The sequence below is a fragment of the Amphiura filiformis genome, chromosome 5 (genome assembly GCF_039555335.1).
Source record: "Amphiura filiformis chromosome 5, Afil_fr2py, whole genome shotgun sequence".
NCBI lineage: Eukaryota > Metazoa > Echinodermata > Ophiuroidea > Amphilepidida > Amphiuridae > Amphiura > Amphiura filiformis.
Genome location: NC_092632.1, coordinates 33,064,408 through 33,089,460, shown reverse-complemented (window position 1 = coordinate 33,089,460; position 25,053 = coordinate 33,064,408). Strand labels below are relative to the sequence as shown.

The window sequence follows — 25,053 nt, the reverse complement described above, 5'->3', positions numbered from 1 at the left end:
CAGGGACACCCTGCATATAAGATATGCAATTTTATTTTACTTATTTATGATCCTGTGCCATATACTGGGGTACCCAAAAAGGTGGCTTTGTTACATTTTGATGTGCAGTTTGGATTTCAAAACACTGTCTCTCGAGTATTCCTTCACTTAGAAGATTCAATTAGGTCTTAAATTGAGGCTAATTTATTCTATATTACTCATGTTTTTATCCTGTTTAAAAATATTTTTCAATTATTTTCTTATGACGTTTGGCATGAAATGTGCCAAGGGTGGCTGAGGATTAGGGGGAGGAGGATTAGGGGGAGGGATTCATATTGTAAATTTAATCTAGTAAAAAAATGTCTAAATGAACTCCCAGACATCGAAACCAAGTAAATAAATACAGAAGTTCATTTAAAAGACCAATACTTGCTGAAAATGATTGTAAATGTGGAAAAAAGAGTTGGGGTTACATCCTCCCTACTTTGTGATTGTTTTTGCCCGCACTCTCTCATTTTTTAACCGATTTCCATAAAAAAAAAGGTGTTAAAATGCTCAGAAGGATAAACCACTTCAAATAAGATGTGTAGGTAAAATGTTTGAACCATTTCATTTTTTTACTATGTAACACAAAGGTACCCCAGGTTGTGACACAGGACCTTATATAAAATCATTTCGATGCAACCTGTATCATACACATAGGCCCGCTACTAAATTACATGCGGTGTCAAAATGAACTGCAGCGTGACTTTTATTTTGGAGGGCGCTGCAGCCACACACCGTAAACTCAAACTGCTTCTGACTCTGGTCAATACCATACCGCGCTTCTGCTTACATGACTTACATGTTTGTTGAGGGCGCTTTGCTCTCCTTTTCTTGTACACCCCTGGTGGGTTTAAGAATCGAGTTAATAAAATAAACTTGTAAAACTTGTAAAACTTGACTCAGTGTGATGATGTACATAGAGCTCCGGGATAGGGCTGCACCCGGGATGTTCAGAAGCAGTAAACCATAGGCTAAATCTTGATTTTGTCTAAAGAATGATATAGAAAAATGATGGAGAAAGGCCATCAGATTGCACCCATAAATCGAAGACTGTTTATTCGAGTTATTGGAGTTACACAAGTTGGAGGCCCCTTTGCATATTGATCATAAGTAGGCCTAGGCCTATGTCTCCTCCAATACCTATGATAGGCCTATAGACGTCATTAACTAAGTTGTTGTTTAATTATTTAAATGTACGATTGTACGATTACCGAATAGGGTGCAACTTGCTAGACTTGAGTCCAGTCCTCGTTTACGGAGTTTAGGGTTAGGGTTTGGTCATAAGTGATGGTCATTCATAACCTATATACATTTTTAAAATCATGCATGATAGGCCTATAGCATTAACACTGCGAAGAGAGGGGGGGGGGCATTGCTGCGGTATGTCATGGTTCGAGTAGGCATATGGCAACCCGGGATGGCAACTTTCTCCCCATGATAGCTCATAAATGGATATAAATGTGATGGTACGGTCTAGCGCACAAGATGACAAATCACAAATGACACAGTCCTACATTTAAACTTCATAGGTTATTCAGTGATAGTCATTTAAAATTGTCAGTATTTTTGAAGAAAAAAACTGAAGAAAAAACTAGTAGCAGATTTGACAAAGTTGAAGCGAATTTCTTTAGGCCTACTGAGGAAAATGTCCACAAGTCTTCATTAATATACACGCGGCTTCCGAAAGCCGCGTAAGCCTAGGCTATATCAGTGCAATAGGACATTTTAAACCATATTAGGAAAAAACCATTGCAACTTTCCCATTTTTAGACCAAAAAAGCTCAGCAAAGAAAGCAAATAATATATTTTCTGAACACTGATCAGGGGAAAGTTTCAAAATCCGGGTTCAGAATACATGTAGTTCTTCAAGCAATACTAGTATAATAGACTGCAAATAATCTGGATATTTTAAAATACTTGTGAAATCCCGGACAGCACACTCACTCTTGGGCTTCCTGTAATTAATCATAATCATGATAATATAAACTTTGTTTACTATTGCCACTTTGAAAAATTGTGAGCATCAATTTCTACGCTGGCCTTATTTTGTTTACATTTTCACAAGCTTGATTCACGAGGTCACTGCACAATTACGTCAGTGTTCATTTCTGGCTTACAGCGTGTATTTATTGAGCTCTGATTGGTGTAAAAGTTTTGCAACATGTACAATGTACGCCTCATAGCGCGCTACTGGTTCAGTCACTTTGCTACATAAAATGTACGGCCACGATGCACACACTCATTCCTTATTTGGATCAATGAAATGTAAAATGTTGCAAACTCAACCACCGGCTCGTGGAGTATAGTAAACACGGGAGAGTACAGCCACTTGTTCAGCGATCACTTGGAAGTAAGCTGCGATTTTAATTTCTCTTCAAAAAATCTTGCTGTGATTTTGTATCCGTGAAACCTTCTCAAGAATCCGGATTATAGTGGAAGTCGGGTCACTTGATAATTGACAAATACTGTGAAAGGAAGCCCCGCCTACGCTGTGTCATTAAATTACTCACAAGCACACACACGGTGGTTGAGGAATCAAAAACAGACAGGGTGCAGACTGGACCACAGCACAAATTTTCCTGGGCCAACCAGTCAACATGTCCACCGCATTAGTATCAGCATTCTATGATGTTGGCGACATCAACTTCATGTACAAAGTAAGTTTATATTTCGTTAATTTAGAATTATCATGAGAAGGGGACCGTTACTTTTCTTTTTATAATCATCATGCATTCCATCACACAAGTGGGTGCCAAGTGAACTGCCAACTGATCGCCTCGTGCATTGCGTGTATGCATTCCAATACATGCACACTCTGCACCACGAATTTGAACCGCACAGCATTGCACTGAGAGCTCAATGTTTTAAAATAATTATTCAGATCCCAGATTCAGATCAACAAGTTGCTTGCGTTGCACATGTTTTAAATTGTTAATCATGTCAATTATCATATCTGGTCTAGAACTTAGAATTTTGTTTACCCATTTTGAATGCATTTTTAATCTTTTTTCAACATGTAATGTAAAATGTAATATTTGCATGGTATGTAATAATGTATGGTCATGATTGTGGGGTAGAAACGTTGGGGCAATTTCCTGCGAGTGAAACTTCAGTTTCTACCTGCATGTTAATTCATGATCATCTCAATTCATGATCATGATGATGATGATTTATGTAAAGATTTTGTTAACTTTGAAGTTCATGAGTTAACTTGGACCCATATCTAGCATATTTTTATATTATACGTCTAGCTACCATGCTACTGGGCAAAACATCAGCATGATCTGTTCCCAAGATCTGTACATCATAATTTAATATGTCCATCGGATCATGTCCATGTCTATGCGATGAAACTGTCCAATTCATCTGGCTTTGTGGAAATGCCTTTTATTCAGTTTAGATACTTTTTATGTTAGGCCAAATGGAAAATTGCATTGTAGTATTGATACTGTTCTGACTTGAACTTGAATAATTTAAGAATATAAATTGATATCGTTTAGATGTACTGACATGATACATAGGTAATTGACTGTGGTGTGGCACACTATGTAAAACACAGTTCTTTATAAATAAAAAGTTTTCACCAATATTTATAAATTTACCACTGTGTAGGTAAACTATTTAATGTCTAGACTGGGCCTAACTGATACTCATGTACTCATAAAAATTAAAAATGTGAAGTCAATGTTTTTCGTTGTTATTTATTATTCTTATTATTTTGTTACTTTCAGAATGCCGCCATCACTAGATCAACTCAACTTAGGGGAGATAAGAGGGCAGTGGGAACACCAATAAATGGCATCAGCCGTCGGCATTCTACAAGTAGCAACTCTGTCAATGCTTTATCGGGTAACAACGGTGTTCACGCTTTGAATCGGTCCAACAGTGTCAGCGGTTCTACTACCACAAGTATATCCGCTTTTCCATGCCGAAACCGTTATTCACAAGGATGGAAAGATACGGGAAAGAGCTTTGAGTGATAGTGACCGTAACAACCAGCGCAATCAGAACTCTAGCCGTTATAAAACAGAACTATGTCGCCCATTTGAGGAGAGTGGCGGTTGTAAATATGGGGACAAGTGTCAATTTGCCCATGGTATCCATGAACTGAGGAGTCTGTCACGTCACCCCAAGTACAAGACAGAACTCTGTAGGACATTTCATACTGTGGGATTTTGCCCATACGGCCCACGATGCCATTTCATCCACAATCCAGAAGAAAGGAAATTGGCAGCCTTGGGTCCACCACCAGCAATAAACAACAACATGAACATGAACAAACGCGACCGTCTTGGGCGCTTTCCTAGCGCCCCCGGTGGCCTATCAACAGGTGGAGATTTGACCCCACCACTAAGCTTATGTGACAGTCCCAACCCACTCTCACCACCACCAAATTTCTTCAGCGAAGAAGCGCAAGAATTCTTGGCAACTTTAGCCGCAGCTAGTGCACTTAGTGGAATCAACAATGCCTTCATTGGACAGGACTTTCCTTTATTATCCCCTGGACCATTGTCGCCTTCCTTCCAAGGACTTCCAAGTCCATTATTGGGTCCAAGCGGCTTCAATAACCTGCAGCTGAATGATCTTGATTTATTGAATGGACAAGACAATGTGTTTTTCTCTCCTGATGACTTAACACCAAATGTTAACGGACCACATGGGTACCGGCCCTCCTTCTCCTCCAGACTTCTCTGTCAGACCCAGAGTCCCTGGCGGACTCTCTGGGTCCTGCATCCCTCTGCCTGCTATTTCGCTTCCCAGCATGTCTCCAATCCAACAACGACCACTGACAATGCCTATGCAATCTCCAGTTAAACCACAGCAGCTACCACAGCAAGCCACATCTCCTGTTGGAGGACGACTTCCTATATTCAGGGGGATATCAATGGAAGAGCAACGATATTAAAACTATATCTAATTTAACAATGTCAACTCGGAACTCTTGAGCACCATATTAATGGTATTAGCACTCACTGAGAACCCCCATTTTCCAATCACAAATTTGTCAAAATAAAGCCAGTCTTGGTTATGATAAATTGGAATCTAAAATCAACCAAATCAGAAGTTAATACATGAATCAATTACTATGTTAAACTATGCATAATATTAAATTGTGTTTGCAAATTAATGATGGTTCTCTTGGTAGTGCCTTATGATATGTGGAGACTCGTTGAAGTTAGAAGGGTGACCAAACCTTGTAAAAAAAGGTCCTCATTCATTAATTCCTTGCTAGTTTTCAAATAGCAGGAATTTTCCCAACTCAATTTTGAGCATGAGCTATGATTTTATTATGTAATCTTTATATTATATATATAAACTTTTGAAATGTATTTTATTGATAATATTTGAAATTATTTTATGAAACTTTTGACTTGTTGATATTTTACTCTGTTTGGAGTTCCCATTATTTATAAAAACAAAAATAGAAGTCTGTCGAGGCTGTTTAATACATGTATTTAATGTATGTATGTATTTAAGTTGTTATTTTATGACCATTTTAAATAGAGACAACAATAATGGCATTTGTGTTTTGTGTTTTAGGTCAAGATATTAATATGTGTGCCTAAATATTCATGTCTCCAGGCATGGAGGTTGTTTATTTAGTGTCATAAGTTTTATTTGTCTTATCATATTTAGAAGTAGTTGTTTTTGTTTGTACTGTTTTTGTGTGTAAAAACAGTGTTTATATTCATATGCTGAGCATAGAAAACTATCAACTCTGCTAGCAAGATGTTTACTTCTTAAAATTTCTACTAGTGTTCATCAAACCCAACTTATAATTGTATCTAAGTTATCCATTATTATTTATTTGACAAAAAATAGTATATGCCTGTATGGTGAATTTATATTGCCCATATTTATCAGGTTTGATGTTACATAATGAGATTGTACAAAAAGAAACTTGTTATTAAATTATGATCAGTTTTTATCAAATTTTAGCTACACCTATTTGTAGGGTATTTTACTGATTTTGGAAAATGCCCATTCAACCCAAGTACTTATTGTTAAGCCAGTGGAAGTCAGTTTATTATTTATATTTTCATTGTACTCCCACTTGCTGAGGGTTGCAGATGAATGCGGACACATTCCACATGTTTTCTTGTATTTATATTTAATATTATTGTTATTATATTATATAAAACAAAATAGAGCTTTTCGGGCAATCTCCAATCATTCAATTGCATATCTCCGCACATACATGTATGTATGATGCAAGTTAAATCAGGTCATCTTTTTATGCACAATTTTTTTCATAATATGCAAGACATTTTTACAATTGAAATGTTTTTTCAAGAGTTGCAAGTCTTCCAGTTTAAAAGTCTTCCAAACAGTAATAATATTAATATTGAATTCAGGTCCAAAAGTGTTAATGTTCACCTGAACAGTATTGTAGCATAAAATGAAAGTTAACTTATATATTTGTGTAGGGGAACAGACTCCCCATGTTTATTGATGAAAGCATAGACCATGTTGTGTTTTATGATGGAACAATCATGACTTAATTTAAATTTTTGTTTGTGGTGCCAAAATTGCTCTTACTATATTTAATTTTTTATGTGCAAATACTACCTGTTCAACAGCTCATTTTGGTTTCTAATTTAAATATTTATGACCATTTTGCCTACATCAGTAAGGCTATACTTGATATTAACTAACTACCTGTTCTTGGAACGTAGGTTGAAAAGTTCTTAAACTAAGGTTCAGTGTGCAGATTTTTAAAAATGTGCATGTTCTAAATGTGCACCCTTGATAAATAAATGTCTTCTTCTGATGTGCACAATCATACTGCACTACTCAACCTCAAAACTCCCATAGTTCAGTTTGCTGCCCTTAGTTTCCTTTGGGTACTGTGTAAACAGCAACAGGGTTATTCTAAAAGCTTAAAGCTTAGGGGCAGTCTCAAAATACCTGTTATTTGAATCGTAGAACCACAGCTTCTTGAGTAATGTTCTGTCAACAAGATCCAATTCAAAGCAACTAAATACAAAACTTGTGCTGAATTCCCTGACATAATAGGTGTTAATCTAAAAAGAGCCGGCCTTCAATAACCCAAAAGCATCAAAGTTCTTATTGTGCTGATTTTTTTGAGAAATGCAAGCATCAATGGAACTGGCCCCAGGGCCCTTTATTTTCTGCAAGGATTTTTTTTTCACCTTCATATTAAGATTTCCAACATCTTTTGCATCAAAAGCACCTGAAGTGCTAAACTGAAATGGCCTTATTCTTTGAAACTTATCTGGTGCCTTGAGCATATAATTTTAAGTGGATGTCAACACCTTCAGACCACTTCTTTTCACTGCCTCCTGGTTTAAAACAGGTTGAACCATTTTTTCTAAATTTATTATCATTGTTTATTGTTGTTATTTTTATTTTGAAATTATTGATAAAGAAATAAGTGCAACCTTATGTAGCTCAACTAGTGGCACAATTTAAATGCCTACAGTATTTTTATGGCTTTAAAAACAAAATGTATTGTTTTGATACTGTTGATGGTGTTAAGAATAGTTCTAGAATCTACCATCGTTTCGTATAAATTGTGTATGCAAGTTGTGTGTCAATATTTAAATTGAAAGAAAAGTGAAAGAAAAAGTTGGTAAAAAAAGTAATAAAATTGTTTTGTGTGGACTAAAACACCAGAACCGAACATAAAGATTTGCTTGTGCTCATAATTTATTGTATGGTTGATTATTTAATTTAATAACTTAAAGTTTACAGACAGAATCTGATGCTCTTTGCTCCATAGAAATACCAAAGTACATAATTTGTCTTATAAGTCCAATCAAAGAGACAGTGCTTTCCCAGTGTATACCAACATGTTAAAAGTACATTGTCAAATCGGAGACCCTGCGCTATAAAAGAGATCTGTACTTTTCTATCACCTCCCTGCGTATACAACCTAGTATTCATGATACAACATGACCCTCATGATTTAGTTGTATTCTGCACTTTTCATGTACATCACTACATGCACTATCTTTGCAACATTAATGTGCAGTCATAACATTGCACATAACTCAACTGACTGCGCATGCACGAATTGGGGTGGGCACAAGCGGGATATTTTCTACATGTAGTAGTGAAATATTAAAATGCTGGGAAACACTGCAGAATGTGATTTTGCCAGGGATTTTGTTTTGTGAATATGGGGCACTGCCTAGACCCTCCCTCGGGTCCATGGAGAACGACTGGTAATGTAGATTACATAGCATTAAAAATAGGAATCAGCGCTCAATGGACTTTCGCGTTCACTTATAATACGAGTATATTTCTATATTGCTGCATGGTTGACTGTGGTGGGTGTAATTAGTGGCGTCGATTTGTGGATGAAGAGGAATGGGTTTTTGGCATTGAAGAAAATAAGGGGGGGGTAGAGGACTTTCGCATTATTTTTCATAGGGTATTATGTAATTATTTAATATTTATTGTTACATTATCCAGAGATGGAACCGAACCGAGACTGGGGGCCAGTCTAGGCACTGCCGGGCATCAATTGAAAAAATTAAACAGAATGAATCAAACCATAAATTTCATAATTCGTTGGCATTTGCCATCTACAAATCGAAAGGACCCGAGTTTTGAGGTATTTGCAGGTTGTTTTTCTTTTCGAGCCTGGCAATCATGATCCAACCAGAGAGACCTGCCCTGAGTTGATCTGATCAAGGGAAGCAGGCCTTTCCGCCCAGGGCTCTAGCTCTGTGTCATTTCCACGTGTTGAAATATTGAAATCACTGTTTCGAGTAGAAGAATTCATGGCTGCAACCATATATTTTATGATTTGGTAAAATATTCATGGTTTGTATGATTTTTGCTTCCCTGGTAATTCATATGCAAGTTGTGATAGGATACATAAATTCAAATTGTTCAAGTTTTTGTCCAGTACATCAGGAAACAGCATTACTTTTCCCGAAATCATGCAGCCAACAAATTTTAGCTGCCTAAACGTTTTCCTTTCCCTAAAAGGGCAAGATTATGAACGTTGATAGCATGATTCATAAGTCCCCTTACCTACGGAAGTGAGCAAAACCGAAGTTCTTAAAATAGTTCTTACAAGAAATACGTTTAATCATAATCTTCACAAACATGGGTGTTTTTTTCACGGAGGTGTCCATATAAAATATGAAGTTGTTTGATCGTTCATAATCATATTTGACTTCATAGTTGATATTTTCGGGGATACGATTCTACAACAGAATGTCGGTCTTTCCTTGCTCTAAAATACGCCAAACAGGTGGAACCTGAAGACTTTTAATGTAGGGCTTTTAAAAGCATAGGTTATTTTGTAATTTATTAAGAAAGAAAGCTTAAAGTTGAAGGCACGTACCCAGGTAGGGCCCCACGAGTTGTTTACTAACAAAATCCAGGAGCGGGAATAGTTCAATGGGCACACACATGGCAACCCTATCACTGCCAGTATTAATATTTGACGGTGGTTCTTGCTGAGTTGGCTACTTGGTTCACATCTCGGGTTTAAAAAAAAGTATTAAATACATCATGGAACTACAAATAGGGACGCTTTTGAAGTGTTGATTGACAGGCAAAACCGGGGGATGGATAAAACTAGGCGAGTCGTGTATGGGCATGATGAGCGAGTTTACAAGAGTTATTGGACAAGAGCAAATTATTTACGAGTTAGGGACCGCGACCGTTCATACACTTGTTGGGGGGGTGGGTGGGGGACTGATGCAAAAAACAAAAAAAATTCATCGCGAAAATCTGTTCGGGGCCAAAACATTTTTGAAACAACGTTTTATATGAAAAACACTACATGACTACAATCATGACAATATAACATATTTTAAAAACATTTTGTTGTCAAAATGTTATATTTTGCAAATATATTTTGGCAAACATTTTTGTAAAAATAATATTGTACAATCCCTGGTACAACATTTGTCAACATTATTGGTTACACATGCATTTCTCATATTAGTAGATAGGCCTATTTGTATACTTTATTTGTAAGCACACATTCCTTTCCTTTAGACTTTAGGCCTATGTATAGGTTTATCAGTATAGGGCCTAATAGAACAGGTTGTTCAACTTGCTTTTCACATGGCCAACTTGGCCTTGCCACCTTTTCACCAAAGTTCTCCTCTTTGTCCACAACCCTCATGTTGCCCCTTGTACATTAACTCCACTGTTGTCAACTAACTCGCCTTCCACTAACTCGCCTTTCACCCTAGTCCATACCCGAGTCCACACTGCAAAACCTCGGATGTTAAAAGTAACACCGGTTGGAGCAAAGGACCGCACCCAGGGGTGTGTTTTTAACACTTTTTGGTGTTATTCTTATACCTTCCAAGTGTCAAAAATGACACCCAAAAGTGTTAAATAACACCCTTGGGTGCAGTAGTCCTATTGACTCCAATCGAATAACACCAGAGTTTTTGCAGTGCACTAACTCGGGTTTTGCCCTTTTCACGGTAACTCGCCACATTTCCTCGCATACAAGGGCCTCTACTTTTGAACTTTGATATAAACCCCTTTTTAAAATTCATATTTAACTGTTTGATACAGAAATGAGTTTTAATTAGTGGGGAGAGTTTTTCTTTACTCACGTGGGGCGATTTTGGGAAAAGGTTTTTTTTTGGTATAAACTATATCGCTATAGGCCTATACATGCATATAAACTCATATAAATTATTTATATGACGTATGAATCAGTTCTACATAGTAACATAGGGCCTATGACCATGATGACGTATTATTACTCGTGACCTATTCAAGGATGGTATCTTCAATAGGCCTACTAGTATTGAATAAAATTTACTTCTGCAGCGATCCATTATTTAGGCCTTGTTGTTAGTATGCTTGATCAGACTCCTTGATACTCGCACAATACACACACACACACGGAGTGACGTTCTGAACTGCAAACTGACGTCATTAATGTCGTAGGCGTATGTTAGGCCCGCTCCTCTCAAATCAAAACATAAATTGACGCATTGATCAATTAACTACAAAAACGTAATAGGCCTATCTCAAATATTCCTTTATTTTAAGTTTCTAAAATGGGGATTTCAGCCTCGTGACGATCTTCATATTTTTATAGTGAAAATGCCATTCAAAAATCACTTTTCAGAAAACGGATAGGGCCCTATTTATTATATTGCAGGGCTACACTAGATTGAAAGGGGCTGGGCCTATCTATACTCAAATTTATCGAACTTGGGATTTGGGGTGTAGGGGCCTACATTGTTTTCATGATGGCAAAACAGAATAATCTGTAAATGTAGCTCGCTTTATTTTTCTTTACGATATAGCTACCATGCAGTAATTTATTTTTCGATGTGATTGACCAGCTTTAACCCCAGTGCCTTAGTTATAATTTTTTATTTGAAGTTCAGGTCATGTACGCTACGTTACCCCCTAAGAAAATAAGTTAATGATGTGAAATATATTACTATCCGTATCCTTTTATTCAGAGTTTCTTTTCTGAAAATTAATGGAAAATACTGGTAAAAGTATCAAATTAGTCACTTAAGTCCTTTGTATTTGTGCAAGTAATTTTGCTTTCCTTATAAAACTCATTCAAATTTCACTTGTTGTGGTGCTTTTCAGAGAATCTGAAAGAACAGGAAGTTTGCCCTGCGTTTGCGCCATTCAGTAAAATTTGCCTGAAGTATAATCATGCGTTAATTCACCACCCACCCATCAATGTTTTATATGGCGATTTATATTTGGAGAGGGGCAATTCTAGGCGAGCATATTTCTTGGAAAGTTGACAAAAAGGCATGATATTTTATAATTATGCACGTGCTCGTTCGCCCACATAGAGAAGTATGGCATAATTATTTATTTTAGTGAAATATAGTGGTGGAAAGTTTTTTAAAGTGGTGAAAAAAGTAAAACACACGGCTACAATAGTCGGGCTATCGACACTCGACAGTAAAAACATGCTTTATAGTAAGATTCTTTGAAAAATGCGAGTTCATGATTTATATAGAAAATTGAGCTCCAGGAATCCATGGGAGTTCTCAACGGTATAATTCAAATCCCAGATTTCTTGTATCTATCTTCGCTGACTTCTGTGCCTGGGGCGCTGTAAAACCACTTAGCCTTGCTGATCCTATATAAACCACATTCCCTTTTACCGCATTTGTCGACAGAATCTGTGGCGAAAGAAAACATTCCAGATGAAACTCAAGGCGAATGAGATTATTAAATTAAACTTGATTATGTAATGATACGTAATCATCGCGACACCTGTTCTGTGTGTCATCTTTTACTACGCCGCTGCTATGAATTGAGAAGCAGTCGGTAGGCCCACTGTGCGGTAGGCCTATTAAAACATACAAATATCAGCCCATCATTTACGCGTAATTTTTTTTATTAGGCCTATTATGTTTTAATATTCACTAATGTCTAAATTTAACCTGGATTTTATAGCGTACCGTACGCACCCCATGAACCCGGACATATGACCCAGTAAACACAAAATGTTTTGCAGAAAACGTTTTATGTCAAGTTTTATAAAAACGTTTTACATAAACATTTAAACGGAACAAAATATTTTGCAAAATTGTTTGCCCAAAATATATCACAATAAACGCTTTTTTAATGTGAAAACGTTTAAAAAACGTTTTCATGACCTTTATACCCGCCATTTATGAAAAAAAAACGTTTGAACATTTTTGTGTTTGCTGGGAAAGTGTTTGTTTGTGCAAAATCTCTGATAATGTAAAAATTCAACTTGATGCCCCGCTTGATGCGAGTGAAGACTCTGTAGACTCTATGGGCCGGTTTCTCGAAGCATAGCTAGTAGTCAGGCTTCCGAAGCCATCAGGCTTAAAGTCCTATACCAATGCTTACAATTTCACATCGTACATCAGCTAGAAAGATATTAATAAAAATAGATACACATTGGTAGGTCTGGCCTGCTGGCTTAGGAAGCTTGACCACTAGCCAAGCTTCGAGAAATCGGACCTAAAAGTCAACATCAAGAAAATATTGAATGAAGATGGTGTTTTTTAACTTTTAAATATTTAAATGCCCATTGTTTAAGTCGTTAGCTAGGTTATCCCGTGAGAGAAAAATGTTACGCCTGTGTTTTGCTGATATAAAAACGGCGGGAATGAGAATCTCCCGCCATCAATCTGCACAATCGTTATCAGTTGTAACTGCAGTAAATTGTGACAGTTTCGGCAGCTGTCAATTTGACGGATCCACTATACCAGCCCCTTGAAAGTTTCATAATTGGACTTTTTCACAGTCTCCCATTATTCGATGAAGCAGGACTGTATATAAACGATATGCTGAAGCCTGGGCTGGAGTCTAATAGTGTATTTGACATAGGGAATTTCCTGCTGGTATTAGATAATTAACATGATTAATGGTTCCACTTTCAATTATCTTGCAGGTCTCTGGATGGGGTACATGTTCACCGGAAACAAAACATAAACAACAGATCCAGCCCCATGTTGACATCTAGACTGCTTTGCACTCCCTTTTTGATATATCAAGGCCTACATAACACATCCCGGGGTGGGGGGCTTACTCAGATGTAAAGGTGGTACGGGTAGGCCTATCCGCCTATGTTAGCATCATGTTCCAGTTCAAACCCAAACTCTGACAATTGTAAACATTCGCAAACTATATACTATTACCGTACTGACTCAAGTATAGTCCCACCCCATTTTTGGCTGAACATTTTTCAAAATTGGGGTACATTCAATTTCATAAAAAAAATTTAAAAATTACGGCTTTGAGTGTCCCTGGACCTAGAGCTAAATGCTAGGATCATTCATGGTTGATTTTAAAAAAAAATTGTAGGCATATGTGTTTTGAATAAATTTGTACTCATGTCATACTCTATTAATGATTTCAAAATGCATGAAAATTCAATGCATTTTGAAATGACATGAGTACAAATTTATTTAAAACACAGGCCTACAATTCTTTTTTTTTCAATTTTTTTAAAATCAACCATGAATGATCCTAGCATTTAGCTCTAGGTCCAGGGTCACTCCAAAGCCGAAATTAACTTTATTAAAAACTTTTTTTTTAATTTCTGAAATTTTTCGAACATTTTGGGAGTGGGACTTTACTCGAAGGTGGGACTACACTCGCGCCAGTAATAGAAAAGGTTGCCAGATTTTGAGTCATATAACAGGTACGGTAGGCCCTTTGTAATGTTTTAATATTAACATTTTAAAAACATAATTAGGAAAAGTTGCTGCAAAACATTCTAACCCAATGTTATTTTAAGTGTTGACGAAATAATTTTCAAATGTTTGCAAAAACATACAATAATATTTTACAAAATTTGAAAAATGTTGCTGTGATGTTTTTGCATACAAAACATATCAAGAATTTTCACGACTTTGATCACTGGCATATCCTGCCTTCCAGGATCTGTGCTTTGATGTAACCCAACATTTAATGTTCTTAAAATGTTTGGACCAAAGTCGCCAAACCCTCCATTTCCCCACCCCAAAAGACACACATTTAAAACGTTTTCCATGTACTGGGATTCTGTAATTATCATTCTGGGACACCCTGTATAGACAAATAAAACTCTGTCAACAACTGCAGTTTAGACATACTCCATTTATTTCATCAACTTTTTAACAACTTTATAATCAGAAAGAAAGAAACCTATTTCAGTTCTGAAAGATACTTCCGTCATTGCTGTGTTCTTCCTTCTTCCAATTCAACGTATTAAGATAATTGAATAAATACGATAGAACATTTACAGAAATGATTCATTTCACTTCCTCCTCCTTTCTACTATGCATATATTTCTACGGATATGACAAAACCCTTTTCCCTTTTTGTCTCCAAGAAACTTAAAGGCACAATCACAGATCTGATAAATCAGTCCTTGGCTTAAAAATTGTTACTCTCAACACAGATCCTGGAAAGCACAGGATCTGTGCTCTCAACAAGAATAACACATTACTCAGTGGCGTAGCGTGGGTCATCACATTGGGGGGGCACCGACCATGATGGGGGGCGATGGGGGTGGGATTTTTAAAAATTTCAGATCGATTTCAGACCCACATGCCCCTATGACGCTACGCCACTGACATTACTTGATTGATATAAATGATACAGCCCCACAGTAACATAGCTGGTATTCTGCAAAATAATCTGCATATTTATGATATTCAATTAGTTTTGTTTTAATATGTGCATAACATGAAATTACAGTGGAAACAGAGAAATTAGTTCTTTATAACCAAATTTCATTATATCAGGGTTGTAAAAACAATAAATAACAAAAGAATTTTGTATCTTGGTTCTGGAAAAATACTTCTTTATAACAGGGTTTATCTTGTATCAGATTTCGTTATAATGAGGTTTTACTGTATCATCATGCATCAATATCCTTCCAACATTATTACTTTAAAATTCATTTGTTGGTCATAGTATTAATGTAGTGGAGCCAATTCTTAAAATCTTACAAAATATGTTTAATGAGTTCTTTAATTTTCATGAATATACAGACACAACATGGATAACATCATTTGAACATATTTCATCCTGGTATACTTTGAAGTTAATCAGCTGTAAACAATGGCTAGCTGATAGCAATGATTTGACTTGAATATATAAAGTGCTACATGTAAACATCCATGCTATAGATGAGTTGACCTCAATGTTTATCAACATAGGCAAGGGACTGGTATATCGATATGCTTGAGTGAACCCCATGCAACCACTACACTGTTCAATAGCCTAATTGTGATCTGGCGGGAGTTTTAAAAACATGAGAGCCCTGAACAAAATTATGTTATGCTGCAAGATATTGCCAGGCAAAAACAATGGAAATTGTGATGATGCATGCATAAAACTGACAGGCATTGACGTCAGAAGTCAACTCATCTATAAATAAAAACAATGAAAGACGACAAGAATATTAATATGATTTTTAAGTTTTTGGCAATTAGGGGTCCATTTGTGGCTATAATTCCACATGCAATATTATGATATTTACTTACAGGTATGGTATTCGCCGTAAAAATGATAATGTAACACTGCATTAATACGTTCACACTGTACCTCTGCATTGAACCATAGATGTCAAAAAGAACAGGGATAAAGACCTGGATCGTAATTCTTTAGAATATTCATAACATGCTGATCACTCACACCTGTAAGATTAGTATCTTTGAAAAGAGTGGTATTGTATTCAAGCTATGATTGCAGACATACACAGGTGATGAATGTAACCTGCTTGTAGTGCAGGGCGATATAATTATTCAAAAATTGTTTTCACCTATTGCTATCGTAGTTAATCCTGTTACATCCCTGGTTACATCATCACTTCTATGGAGAATTAATTAACTGCTTACAGTAATGCCATTTTAGGTAACAAACTACCTAAAAATCAGTTACACTATTTAGGGTCAGTTTTGAGGGCTGATTTACGAGTATGGATGGTACTTGCACATTCAAATTTTACATTATAACCTTTTCGTTGAATGAAAAGAGAGGTAAAATTTTACATAAGTTGTGTATTTTGCTTAGGCTAAAAAATGTTATGCTCAAAGCCCATGACAGCTTCAATAACGAATGCAGAATGCTCTTTTTTCTAAAAGATTTAAAAAAATAATTTTATGAAAATTGGCATCAAATCAACTTGATTTTTTTTAAAACATGCTCAGAATTGCATGATTTTACAGTAAAAAAAATATTAAAAAAAGGAAATAAAAAATGAATTTACTGTTTCAGCCAAAATGGACGCGCTATGAAAACAAACAAATGTTATGACGTAACATTGCTAGGTAATTCAGAATATGAGAGAAGCTTAATATAATTCTAGTAAACAGCTATGTATAAAATGTTAAACAACCACTTTAAAATCTACATAAGGGGCTGTGCAATATAGCCTCCACCGCAGGGGTAAAAATTGCTTGCCCCCCCGGCCTGCCAAAAAATCTTTCGGTTCCCATTTTGCAAATTTTAAACGGTTTAGATTAAGGGTGGTCTTAACCCTGGAACTATGGAAACTTTTGGGCCTCATAACTGCTAAATTAAAACAATTTTTTTCTGTCAACGTAACAAAAAAATTCTTGGGCCCAAAATGGGTTTTTTTATTAATTTTTAAAAACTAGATAAAAATATCTAGGAACCATTTTTAAATTTTTTTTTTTAATTTTGAGGTGCCGTATTTAGCATTATATATTTAATTATTTTCTTTGTTTTTCACTCGGGTAAGTCGGGTCCAAAGCTAATGTTAAATAGGAAAGGATAGGTCAATAGAATTATCATTATCAAATACTTTTTCATATGAAAAAAATATTGGCAAAAAGAAGAAAAATGGAAGTGTTGATAAAATCTCCATTAATTACATGTAGCAAGTGTCCTTACAAACATAACAAACTCCTCAAACATTGAAGCTCATTGACTACACTGTGACCTTTTTACCCCTTTTTACCCTTATTTAATAGGCTATGTTCAGCCTTATCACTTGAGTACACCTCAGTACGGAGGGGAAACGGAACAAGTTGTAGAGCAGGCGCGTAGCCAGCATGGTCAGTCCGGGGGTGGGCAAATGTCAGTACATCGTCCCTATTTTTCAGTGATATTTTAGATTTTCTGATTCAGTGAATCACTGACATGACAGTGCATTTACAAAATGTTGAGAGTGCCAAAAAGCTGACATACACCTTGATGTGTAAAGGGACCGTTCACTACGGTTCACAAACACTTGTTAGGGGGGCCTGATGCAAAAAGGGGGCCCTTAAAAATTTTGACCCTCCTAAAGGGGTGGGGTACAATTACCGAATAGGGTGCAACTTGCTAGACTTGAGTCCAGTCCTCGTTTACGGAGTTTAGGGTTAGGGTTTAGGGTAGGGCAGTCTTGTAATAAGACTAGTAGAGTTGCACCCTATTCGGCAATCGCTCTGGGGGTGGGCCCTGAAAAAAATGACCATAATTGACCCATAATTTTCATGTCAAAAAGTGGGGGCCCCTGAAATTTTTGAGATCTGTAAAGGGGGGGGGGACTGAAAAATTTTCATGATGAAAATTTTGTGCATCAGGCCCCCCTAACAAATGTTTGTGAACGGTCCCTAATCCATAGTTAACCTTACACTTCCATACTCTGTCATACAGTAAAGAAAATAAACAATGTTACATTCTTTTCATGGTGCGAATTGATCTCTCGCATATTATTACAAAGTGATACAGCTATGGGCAATCATCGTTGGACTGTGGGATTCGGTTTCTTATTCTCTTTAGAATACATTAACACGGATCAGTTATGATTAACACAACATAAGAATCAAAATTTTTGTTGTAGGACATCAATGGATATAGTTTATGTTCCAAAAACCCTCATTCAAAATGTAACCTGATTCCTAAATTGCATTCCTATGTTTGGCATTTGTGATGTGATCAAGCTAGCGATGTTGATCAAAATCGAAATTCAGTTTTCAATTTTATTACATATTAAGCCATTTTCAGAGCATTACTTGGTGATATTGCATCATAACTAGATTTACAGTTTCAGAGATATGGCCATATGAGCTCAAAACAATGAAATACAAAAGAAGTTGAATACTATTATTGGCTATGTATCTCTAAATCAATATTCCCGACATTTGCCTCATTTTGCTAGTCCTTCAAGAATGACCTCGGCTATGGGGGGGGGGCTCGGCGAAGCCGTGCAAAGCCGAGTAGCGAGGCCGAAGGCCGAGAGTTTAAAACTTCTCAAGTGGAGAGTCATTCTTGAAGGACTACATTTTGCTTGATCACATCAATCCTGTTTCTATCACACAGACCATGCATGCATTGGTGTAGTGGTGTAGCCAGGGTGAAGGGGCAGCTTCTTGTGGAACATCTTGCCCCCTGTAGGATACTTATCACTGGCCACCCGGGATCTTAATCATTTTTATCAAATGTTTCCCCCACTCTGCGAAGATCACCTTGACCCCCCTGAAAGTCATTCTGGCTACCCTACTTCGTTTGTGATGGAGCACATCAGTCATAATTAACTCATAAACCTGTGATGGAAAGAAAGAAAAGAAAACAATATCATGTAGGTTTAACAGAGAATGTCAACTGTTACATTAACTTTGATTGATTTGACGTAAGATTTGATATTATGACAATTGAAATGTTTTTATTTTCATAAACATCAACAGTATATTAAAGAACCATTTAAAATGTTTAGCCTAGGCTACATAAATCTATTCTTAAACACTTGAGAAAGTTCCTGCAATCTTATTGGTTCTTACCCGTGTTATATGAGACAATATAACACGGTTCTACATGTGCGTGTTGACGACCTACACACACACTATTTGAATGAATTGATCGGAGGCGTATAGCAACAATAGGACTGATCAATTCGAAGATCTAGGTAATTTATTTTAATTTAATATAAATTTGGTATACTTATGATCAATATTTTATATTTGAATTGAAGTGTTTAGGAATGCGAATAAAGGTATTGTTTTTGCTGCTGTTGTGCATCGTCTCAAATTACACGGGCAACACCATTACATAATTCGGCGAACATAAAATAATGGTGTCACCTGTGTTATATGAACTGATAGATGCACTAAAAACAATACCTTTATTCTCTCAATAGTGTTATTCAAATCCTAATGCATCATGGGAAATAGAGCATAATATTAGGCCTCTTTCAAGTTGAACTTGATCGGGACCAATACTGAGAACTTTATCAGTCTTTGGTCAGTGGTTTGTGGCAGTGGTTACTCTTCCAATATTAAAATCAACCCAGAAAATCCTATGATAGCAACAGGTTTGATTACGCTCTTGTGCAATTCCTTCACTATCTATGTCTAGAGATAGTAGCTAGTCATGAGTTGTTTAAGCGGATTCACTTGTAAATTGATCATAAACAGGATACGAGTAAAGTGACTCACAGTTGGCAGGACTAGTACTAGCAGTGCAAGTTCAAGCTGTATACAATCCATGTCAATAATGTTGTATGTGATGCTTTTGTTTGAATTTAGGATTCTATAGCAATATTCCCTGGCTATTCTTTAAATTTTTCTTTGAAGTACCACCCACTCATATTAATCATTTGACACATTCGATTTATCGGATCTCAATTTGAAAAGAAAAAGCTTTTAGATTAATAGTTTATATATTTTAGAGGTATAAATCTTTGTTGTATTTTGTACTATCAAGCTTGTACTTTTTAAAATAAAATAAAATAAAATTTTTCTGTCCTTTTTAGTGTCATCATGCTGAACATGTTTTAAAATGCTCTTTGTATATACCTGAATGCTGGCAATGGTGGTGTTCTTTTGGTGTCCAAGTGGTGCAGTTGTATACCTCTCTGAAATGAAGAAGAAAAAGGACACAATTGGGGGTAAAGAACAACATATTTCAGATGGAGTTACGTCTTTGTGTCACCGACCCCTCGATATAAGCAAAAACATTAATCGATTACCATGCATGTCCTACAAATTGCAAACACCCAATACTAGCAATGAGTGCACAGCGCAGAACCTCTGATGCAGAGGTTCCAGAGATGGGACTCAGTCTGGTGACTACTTGACTTTGTATGGTGTTTTTGCTGTGCTTCTAACTAGCATGTTACTCTTGCAAAACAATATTTGTGGTATTATATATGTTTTGTTGTATATCGTATGCACTAAAAATTCATTTTTATAAAAAAAAGTTAGGCATAATGTACAAAAAAAAATTAACTGAACAGGCAGAAACGCTGGCCTGGACCAGGGCTAAGAATTCAGCAGACAATACAAATGTTACGTGTGACCCTAATGTTTCAATATCTACCCAACTCATTTTGTCTGATCAAACAATGAAGATAGTAAAGGTGACAATGAAACCACAAATCCAATATCATTCATATAAACAAGTCACATGATTGTAATAATCTTTCATCAGCGTCATCATTTCAAGCTATTTCATTCACTCAAATCATACCAGAATAAACAAGCCATACAGATCTAAGTCCAATCAGTATTGTCTGAGAACACTCCTACCATACATTATCTAATAAATGTCCAGGGGCGTTGCATTTTTGAAAAGGGGGGGTCAAATTTTAAACCAAAATATACGGAAAAAATTATTAGGTATATACAGGAGTTTACATAGACTAAATATGATGTGAAATGACAAAGTATGAACTTTGGTTTCAGGTTTATCTTTACTTCTGGGTTTGTGAAGTTGCTTGCAGCATCGTGGTAAGCTTATTTACACATGATTTTCAGCATTTTTTTTTAACATTTTGCTTAAAAAATAATGGGGGGTGGGGACGAAGATTTATTAGAGTCAGTGTTTATTAGAGAACATTAGAGAGGTACATAGCCTTTGCATCGGGCCCTGAGATTGGAATTCCAGTTTCCTTTCTCACGAAGTAAGGGCTAAGAGTAAAATTGTACAATTGTGTTTGGGAGTGGCCTTCTCTCTTTTCTCTTTTTCCTAGCTATTTTCTTCCATTTCTTGCTTTGTTTATCAAAGCTATCTAGGCCAGCATACATATATTAGCCTACACTGGCTATCCAGGCTTGTGCATTTGTATGAGCTTGGAACGGTCCATGGTTTTCCATGGATTAGCATGTGTTCTTCACGGACCAACCTGGGTAAACAAACAAACAAACAAACAAACAATATATGTACGAGATGCCAACATTTACATTCAGCAATCAGGGAGGTTTCACACAGAAATCAGGGAGGTTTTTAGAATTACATGCCACCTAATGGGTACAAATCCTTCTTGAATCAGGGATGTTATCAAATTTGCTTGTAGGAATGTACAAATAATCCATCAATTTCAGGGAGTCTCCCTGATTATCAGGGAGGGTTGGCATCTCTATGATCTCTGGTTTGACAAGGTTCAATGGTGGGAGTAGAACTCGCCTTGTTCGCAAACCGTGAAGCCCTTCGAAGCAAAGGGATTGTTGGGCTTTCTTAGATCATCATACATAGAGTCCCAGCACCACGGTCCCACACTCTGTGTATCCGCTGTCACTCATGCTGGTCGGCAAACTTTGAAAACACCCCCTTTTACATCTAATTTCGCAAAGTGTTCAGGATAATAACACCCCTATTTTTAACAATTTTGCGAATTTTTTGCCCTTCAATAATGCCCCTTTTTGGCTAAAACGCGAACAACATTTCTAATATACCCCTTTCTGACAGAAACATGTATAGCTATAGGATATAATGCATGGCACTCACGGTTGTATGCGTCGTACATTGATGTGATGTGTAATGTGCACCAAACGGAATAATGAAACTGAGATGAGTTGTGCATAGATTCATAAAATGAACAATAATGAAACTACGATGATTTATATACATGTGATATGTAAATGAAGAGCACAGGCCCTTTTTTTCATTTTGTGAACAAGTGGTATGAAAAATGATGAAAAAAAATAAAAACCCTTTTATTGGTGTTTCGCAAATCGTGTTTCTTTATCTGAAAATAATTTCACAAAATTTTCGACAAGCATGAGTGCCCGCGGATACACGGAATGCGGGGACCGGCCCAGCACATACCCTGGTCGGTCAGAAAATGGACCAAATCTACCTGTAAAACTTTCAGTGTTCATCTTACCTGATGTACAGATCTGCCTGACACTGCATGTGCATTTATTGAGCCTTTGTAACCAATACTCTCACCCCTTTAAACCATTCTCACTTTCATTCCAGCACACATCAACATTTCGTAGCAAAATTATCTGCATTTTCTGGTTAATAAATCTGGGAAATAAAAACAGAATTTTGAATATTTATTAAAATATACTGCATCTAATTTGACTATTGTTTTAACATCTTTTATTGTACAAAACACTAAATAAAGACTTTGCGGTCAAATGTCTGCTATATATGATACTAAAACAGGGACTATAACCTCAAGTTTCCTAATGAAATTAAGCTGCAGTGGAAATATGAATTGACAAGTTTTGCTATAGGAAAATTAAAACCCAATGTTATCAACTTTATCAGTATTACAGACTGAAGTATTATTAATAAGCTACTATCAAAGAATAGTATATCAATGGGTCACGTCATAAATGTAGATCAAATACAAGATAAGCATGGCAGTGAGAATTATCAATAATTGTGAAATAAAAAGTTTTTTGTGTACCAATTCACATATTATTTATTCAATTTCCCAAATCTCTTCAACTAATTAAGTATTAAGTTATATCGTTCAATTCATGCCTCTGTGTGATTGTGGGGGTTTAAGAGACCTTTTGTACTTTTGTTTCAGTTCTGGAATCAATCTATACCAATTTGTAAGGACCTTATTAAAACTGGAACATAATATTATGGTCAAAGTACAAGTAGATCAGTTTAACTAAATGCAATAGACCACTGTACACTAGTATAAACTGATAAGAACGGGACTGCTTTTCTCTGGTTGGACCATTTATATGTCATGTCATCTAGATAAAATAGGGTTGCACAATGCATGCAAATAAAAAAGAAACAACACAAATTACTTCAGATAGGTGGGCAAACAAATACGATACAAATTAATTTATCAAAAGATGCGCAGTGGGCACTATTTTGTGTGGTGTGTAAATTTCTAATGGGTGCACTATAACACTATAACAGATTAACACTCCCTAAATAAACAGGTGAATTCTGAAGAAATGTTTTTTAAAAGTATGATTGAAGTCAATTTCTTTAGTTAGTATATACCGTATTTCGTCAAATAGTCGCCCCCCCCCTCAAATAAACGCCCCCACCACTTTTTTCAACCAAGATGTTTCAAAAATGCCAATACTTCCATGCTATCTTGTGTAGTAAGCTTACCAAGTTGCGCACATGGTCGATAATAGCGTTAATAATTGGCGAAAATCTGGATCAGAAACCCGGAAGTGAGCCAGAAGTCAGTGTTTCTAGTTCATAGTTCGTCATTTTAGCATGTGTTTTAGTTTACCTAATGATTTTAACGGGAATTATCGTTCTAAAATTGACCTTGAATAAACGCCCCCCCCCTTGGGAAAATGTAACGCCCCTGTGGGGCGTTTATTTGACGAAATACGGTACTTTATTATAAAGTTTAAAAGTTTTGAGATAACCAATGAAACTAGAGCAAATAGCACTGCAAAATAAAATGAAGAGATTTGTTTATTTGTTGATTGCTATTATAAATCAAAATATCAGCCTATTTTCTTGATATTAGCCAATTTTAGGCTCTCAGCCTGGAAATTTAACCATTTTTTCAATCCTGGATGTGTTGCTGAAACTGATCAACACCTCTCAAATGTTTGATCCCAATTTACACCACTGGTGACAAAGAATGGCCATGGTGATGAAAATGTTCAAATTAGAACTGGTTCCAGTTCCTAACGCCACAGATCCTGGGAAATGCCAAGCTGTGAAGCGGCCTTCGAGAAGGCAAGAACTGATGAATTTTATAATGTCAGAGAGGACCTGTCATGGTCCCTTCGCACCAAACAAGTGCTAATTCAGATGAAACATGTAAGTGCTGTTGACTCGTAGCGCTTTATGGACCATGACAACCCCTCTCTGACATTACAAAATCCACCAGGCCTCGTTGGCTGCTTCACGCCATGTGCGTTCACCACCCCCCCCCCCCCTCGAGGAACTAGAACTAGTTCTACTTCTACTGTTGACCAGTTTTATGCAAAATGTGAGCCCTGGTGGTCAGCATCTTGGCAATTTAGGTCAAAATTTAATTTTCCTATACCTTGGATATTTAATATGATTATGGATAATACCTATAATTGTGAAATAAATTACTTACATAACCCACTATATAACTTTATGATTCATGTCATTCACAATCTAACCTATATTTTTAAACATTTGATCTTTTGTCAATAAACAGAATACAATAATAAAAGGTAGGTAGTTAAAAGATTTTAAACAAATATAACCCCGTTTCACAGCAGGCCATAGAAGCAAAACTCCATAAAATCTCTATCAAAAAGTACATACTATTCATTTATTTTACTTCTGCACTGAAGTCTGAAATTGAACAGCAATAAAAGATATGCTCAATTCACTGAAAAGTCACGTACTTTAGTTAGCAGAATTATTTGCATTTGATCCCCAATACCGAAGCAACAGGGTTTTTTTGCTATATGAAATTTCACA

The 25,053-nt window shown here is 36.3% G+C and overlaps 1 protein-coding gene and 1 long non-coding RNA gene across 2 annotated transcripts in view; one reads left to right on the top strand and one right to left on the bottom strand.

Annotated features, from left to right (window-relative positions):
• Positions 1 to 2,261: 2,261 nt before the first annotated feature.
• Positions 2,262 to 7,675, top strand: LOC140152998 (mRNA decay activator protein ZFP36L2-A-like). The gene is given in 6 exon segments (XM_072175568.1): positions 2,262 to 2,681; positions 3,756 to 3,911; positions 3,973 to 4,691; positions 4,693 to 4,711; positions 4,713 to 4,770; positions 4,773 to 7,675. Coding segments are annotated over 6 exon segments (1,170 nt in total). The 5' UTR covers positions 2,262 to 2,621; the 3' UTR covers positions 4,931 to 7,675.
• Positions 7,676 to 17,218: 9,543 nt separating this feature from the next.
• Positions 17,219 to 25,053, bottom strand: part of LOC140153016 (uncharacterized) — a 96,467-nt gene continuing 88,632 nt past the window's right edge. Inside the window, exons 3-5 of the long non-coding RNA XR_011859059.1 lie at positions 22,535 to 22,680; positions 20,226 to 20,284; positions 17,219 to 18,977 (exon numbers count right to left, since the gene is read on the bottom strand). This is a non-coding gene — a long non-coding RNA (uncharacterized lncRNA). The remainder of the gene's footprint in view (positions 18,978 to 20,225; positions 20,285 to 22,534; positions 22,681 to 25,053) is intronic.